This window comes from Pholis gunnellus (genome assembly GCF_910591455.1).
Source record: "Pholis gunnellus genome assembly, chromosome: 18".
Lineage (NCBI taxonomy): Eukaryota > Metazoa > Chordata > Actinopteri > Perciformes > Pholidae > Pholis > Pholis gunnellus.
The window spans coordinates 14,104,177-14,110,176 of record NC_136545.1 but is presented as its reverse complement, the minus strand read 5'-3'; the positions used below and the strand labels follow the sequence as shown (position 1 = coordinate 14,110,176).

At 39.7% G+C, this 6,000-nt stretch overlaps 1 protein-coding gene across 1 annotated transcript in view; it reads left to right on the top strand.

Annotated features, from left to right (window-relative positions):
• Positions 1-327: 327 nt before the first annotated feature.
• Positions 328-6,000, top strand: part of brinp1 (bone morphogenetic protein/retinoic acid inducible neural-specific 1) — a gene marked incomplete at both ends in the record, with an annotated part of 74,502 nt that continues 68,829 nt past the window's right edge. The window contains one exon of the mRNA XM_079179459.1: positions 328-545. Within this exon, the coding sequence (XP_079035585.1) occupies positions 328-545 (218 nt within the window). The remainder of the gene's footprint in view (positions 546-6,000) is intronic.

The window sequence follows — 6,000 nt, the reverse complement described above, 5'->3', positions numbered from 1 at the left end:
TGTATGGAGAGGCACACTCTGTTTGGCTTCCTGAAAAACTCCAGGGAGGCATGAAGGGTGAGCAATCGGAGAAAGAGCAGAAAATAAATACACATCATGTCACAGTAAAGTGACAATGACAAGGGCACTTTCTTATTTGTTCAGTACAACACAATTAACCTAACTCTATGACATCTTCTTGCACTGCGAAAATAGACGTTGTCATGTAACAGCTCTCTATTTCTGTGTCTCCCTCCCTCTCTCTCCCCCTCTCCCTCCTCTTTTTCTCTCCCATCAGGTCTCCACATAATGGAGCGAGAATGAACAGAGAGCGGCTTAAAAAAAAGCATGAACTGGAGGTTTATTGAGGTCATCTGCTTCCTGTTTATATGGGACCATATAACAGTTCAGTCTTCCCGCCAGGACCCGTTGGCCACTGAACAACATGTCACCAAGCAATATGACTGGCTCATCTCTGACCGTGGACCTTTCCACCACTCTCGGAGTTATCTGTCCTTTGTGGAAAGATTCCGCCAAGGATTTACGACCAGATATAAAATTTATAGGTGAGTTCACTTTCAGCCTGTGTACTGATGCCAGTCAGGTTGTTTTAAGAATCTGTCTGTTTTAATGGTTTTTCTATTTTCTTTCTATTTTGGTTGCAAAAAGCTGCACTGTGTACATTTTTATCCTATTATGTGTGCATCTTTTATACTGACTTGCAACCACTCTCAGCACTGTGAACTTCTTTTTCTTATATTAATAAGGTACTCTGCTAGGACTTTCTCTCCACTCTTAGTCCTAGATCACAATCCCAAAATACTGGATTCATGGTCCAGTTTAAAAGTGTCACACGCATAACAGAGACTTTAGTTATATATGTTTTGTCCTCAAGCCCAATCCAAGACTCCACTGATGACATCACCAGAGTTATTTTTCCACCTTTAGAAAGACACAAAACAACTGGTTTTACAGGTTAACTAATCATAATGTGTAATATTACATCACGTTAGCTTTTATTTGTCAAATAATTGGTTTCACATTAGAACATTTTAACTAGCTATTGATAAACCAAATATTCTTTGGACACATAAACACATTAAAACATGCATACATTATTCACTACCAACAAAGGTAAAAATAAAAGGGTTCAGTGTCCAAAAAGTATCAAAGTAAGTTAAATCGTATTTAATGGGGATTCTGATTCATCCATTCTTCTACTTGCAAATTTCACACATACCGGAACAAATAGTAAGAACTTAATATACTATTAGTTCTTAAGTGTTTATGCTAACCCTAGCCCTAAACTGTATTAGGACCATTAGAAATAATTTATCTTCAAACCATCGATCACTGATTTCTATGAGTGCTCTACTATTATATTTTTTAGCGTATATTTTGCTTTGCATTACACATCGTATCATCTGTTACATACAGAGGAAGTGGTAGAGAAATTAGAGAGAATCCCTCTTTCTCACAAAGACATGCTTTGATTTCCTTGCATCCTCAATCCCTAGCCTTCTAACTCAGGAGTATAGAAAGAAAGCGAAAGAGTAAGAGACTCATTTGCTACATTCCTTTGGCAGTTCTTTCACAGAGTTTGTTCACTGTCTCACTGCTCCGTCTCTCTTGGTAACTTGCCACAGCCCCGGGTCCCCACTGGCTTCCTTGCCTTGATATTGTCACATGAACAGTAAACAATGTATTTGCATAATGTGTAACTTGACAGAGCGGGATGTTGCACAGAGACATGAATCTCAGAGGCAAAAACTTCTGAGGCCGCCTTCCACAGACGCTGTACAGCCGTCGAGCGCTGACTGTGATGCTGCAGTGATTTATGAAAATAGAGTGTGTGTTTGCACGTCGGGGGCTGACGGGAACGTTGCCGGGCCCAGGTGGCTCCTGTTGTTTCTACCTCTTAACAAACCATTAGTGGCATCAAATTCAGCCACCATTGCTAGAAATCCCTTTCCTCATGACAAGACAATTCAATTTCCCATTAAGAGTGCGAAGAATTTGATGTTAACAATCAACAATCCACATTCCCATCTGGCCGACATCTGCAAAAGTGAAAATTCTAAAGTTTGATCGATTCCCTTTGTTGCTATGTTCCGATTGATTTTCCATATATAAAGCCTTTGAACACATCTATTACACTGTAGTGTACTCTACTATTAGTGGAGTAAATGAAAGGTGATTTTGTGCATGGATTGCATACTTAGTAAATAATCGTATACAGTATTTGAGTCAAGGGTGTGCAAAGTTCTTCCAGGATTTTAATCCCAACCTGGATCACAAGTTCATTTCAATGATTAGTACATCTTCAACCAGAGGGACGGGGGGGACGGGGGGGACGGGGGTAAATCAGTGACATCAGCTGTTGCTAGTGTTTGGTTGGAATGAAATCATACATACTCTCGGTCCTCCTTGGCACATGATTGCCCAGCCGTGCTCCACTCTAACCAGCAATGAGAACTGAATCGCTTTGTAAATTTCCCCGGGGACCTTCTCTGCCTCGACGATTTAGTGGTGGAAAGTGGTTGAATCAGATTTGCAGAGAGACAAAGCATCCATTCCTTTCGGGTTCCTCTTATCAAGAGAGAGTACCCCGGAGGCACGCTGCATGGACAATGCCAACCTGATCGGCAACAAATAAATCTGCCCCATCTTTAATGACGTGGGCATTGCGCCTAATTTGAAGGATAAACAGAGATTTCGGAAGTGCCAGTGCTCTGAAAAGGTCACAGTCGCTTGAAGGGAAAAGACACACCACAAGGCACCAATTATCCTCTCCCTCTTGACTTATGTCTCTTAAAGAAATGATTGGAGTAATCTTCACTATTGTGTCACTGCTGATTGTGATCTTCAAACTGAATTGCTTCCTTCCCCCCCCCCCCCCCACCCCTCCCCTGTTATCATATGCATAAGTGTACATTTCCTATATGTTATTTATCAGTCACAAGAAAGCCACTTTCACTGCTGGCTGCATTCTGCTCCTGTATCAGACATGAGGCCGAATTATGTGTATCAATGTGTGCTTCAGTTAGAAACTGGATGGCCTGTTTTGCTCACACTAGCATCTCTCATTCTGTTGCTTGTACTCTATTATGGGGTCGAATGTGTTTCAGATAATGCGTGTTCTCTCTTTGGTCTTTGTTCGCAGAGCTCTATCTCAGGTTCTTGTGTGCCTGAGCGAAAAACCAATATAAATGCAAATCTGGTGGCCATTAATGCATTTTAAAGGCCTCAAATCAGCATTGCTCTGTAATCAAAGAAGCGAGATGGGGGTTGTTATTTGGAATAGAAATATTTACGAAAATGAATAGTTCTGATTGATCACACTTTGAAAAGACATGGTGGAGTGAATGAACAGAGAAGGTTGATAGAGCCCCTCTTCTCATTGGCGGCTCATGAAGACCTCAAACATTTAAAAATCTATCCACAGTTTTGAACAAAACCTTGTAATATCCTGTGGAAGAGCAATGCTTGAAAATGAAATGAAAACATGTCCATGGTAATAAGAAAATATCCATTTTGGTAATTTTTTCATGTTTGGATTGACTTAATGCTTGCAAAGCACTGACAGAATCAGTTAAAATGTATACGCTCTGTACATATGATAAGATAAACCAAGTGTCACACACAGACGAAATTGAGCCATTGTACATTTTACTACACTGATTAAGATAATTGCAAAGCCAGTATCATATCTATTATCACTATACTCAATTACTGACTCATTAAAACCTTTGGAGACTGCTTGCACATAAAATGTTACCGAAATGGTTTTAGCTCTTCTCAAAGAGATACCAGAACTCAATGAGTTTCATGTTGATAATTCTCTTCAAACGCCTTCCTCTCCTCATGTGACAGAGAGCCTGATACACCAACACTGGGAATGCTATCTTAGCTTCTGTAATATAGTTTATTTCTGTTGGTACTTCCGTCTCACTTTATTTAATTTAGCTCTATTATGACACAGCAGTAAAAGCTGCTTTTATGCGAGTTCTGCTGCATCAACTGATTTTCAGACACAAAAGTAAACATTTCACAGATACTCAAGGTAATGAATAGCTAGTTAAGAAGCCAAGACAAACACTCTCTTAGCGCCTGTCGTAGAAAGCTTCTGTGCTTGAAAAGACAATGACACAATTGATACACTACATGGCAAAAAAGCATGGCCATCTTGAGTTTTAATATTTCAGAATATTTAAGTATCATATCGCTTCAATAAAGTATTATATAAAGTAGATACTTATTTTTATTTATAAATTGTAAATATTCTGGCTTTTCCAACATGTGAAAATCAAGAGATTAATTGATGTTGATTTTTATTCTTTTTGACTTTATTGGTCTATTTGGTGTGTTTGCTCAATAATATATTTCAAGCTTTGTTGCTGGGTGGAAATAATAAGAAATAGTCAGACATTTTGGGACACTTCTTATGTCAATATAATGAATATAAAGCTACTGTAGCGTGAAGTTTGCATACAGGGGAAAATAGCAAACCCGTCAGTGTCCAAATGTATAAAAATCTACTTTACCAGCACCTCTAAAACTCAATAAATTATTTCTATTGTTACGGTGGTGAATGTAGATGGAGCTACCGGTAGCTCCCATGAACTTTGCTATATTTATGTATTTAATTTGTTGTCTTTTCGTGCTTATTACTGGAACACGTATGGCATATGGCAGAGATACATTTATCAACGTCGGAGAAGGAAGCATAGGGATTGGATAAAATGCAGTGGACCTTGAGACAACCATTGCCGACGGCATCTTCCAGCCAGCCAGACCAGCCGGACCGAACAAAAGCAGAGTCAACCGCCCCAGGATGAGAGGGAGGAGAGCCGAGATGGAAGCTAAGCCAACCCAGCAAGGACTAGAGGCAATTTCACTAGCCAGCTTACTCCTGGCTAATGGCCAGTTGCATTAATATAAAATGGATGTTGTGCCCACATCTTTACATCGACCTGGCTCCATTGTGGCATCTCAGATCAAGCTGCTCTTGCTGGACACGGTGGGATGAAAGTTGATGGGCAATGTTTCCCTGATGTTGATGTTTTTTTTAATATTAAGAAGCTGGCCATATTATCTACTCAGAGATTGGGACAAGTGATGTGACAAAAAAGGAAGTGGTCAAATGTTGTAAATGTTAACCTCTAAGCAAACGAGGGAAACATTTGCCTGGAAAAGATCAAGATTACAATTATGAACAAAAATAAGTAGTACTTGGCACTAGGTTGGCCCTGTTAATACACCCACGATGTTGAGGAAGAAGTGGCAGAAGATTAGGCAACCACCAGTTGGTCTCCACCATGAGCACATATCCATTCATATAAGTGTCCTTAACACTCAGCTTTAATACCAGGTTTGATAAAGAGCGTGGTTATATTCAATGCAAGCACATTATGCATATCTGTCACTTAACATTTCCTTCATGATATTAATTATTCCTAACTATAATCCGTCCACAGACAACCACTTGATCAGCACTAAACCTTGAATTAATAATCTGCAGCTCTAATTTGCAAGTCCAAATAACTTCTTTTATTCAGTCTCTAATTTAAACTGTCCCTGCAACTTGAGACTCACTCAAATTTCTTTTTTTATCCTAATTTTTCTTTTAATTTGTTATTAGCATAGCATTGTCTGTTGCCTAATTTGTTAAAATTCTCTGATGAGCAATTACAAAAAAACACATTTCATGAGGTTCCTCATGTGTTCTGCGTGGATGCATTTGTCAGTGTTGATCTGGGCCCCATTTGTTTTAAACAGAAACAAGGTGTAACATTTGTCCGACTCAGGTCTTGAATTAGTTTGGATGAGCCATCTGTAATTGGATAGAGCGAGAGAAGGCGGATTTGATGTAGTCGGCAGATTTGCCGAGAGAGGCTGCAGCAATGTTTAATTCAGCAGGCTGTAGCCAAAGGAAGAGAAGGACAGAGGCAGTCAGGAAGTCAGGAGAGATGAAACAGACTGTAGAAAGCGGACAGAGACATCGTAGGGTCTGAGATGCCA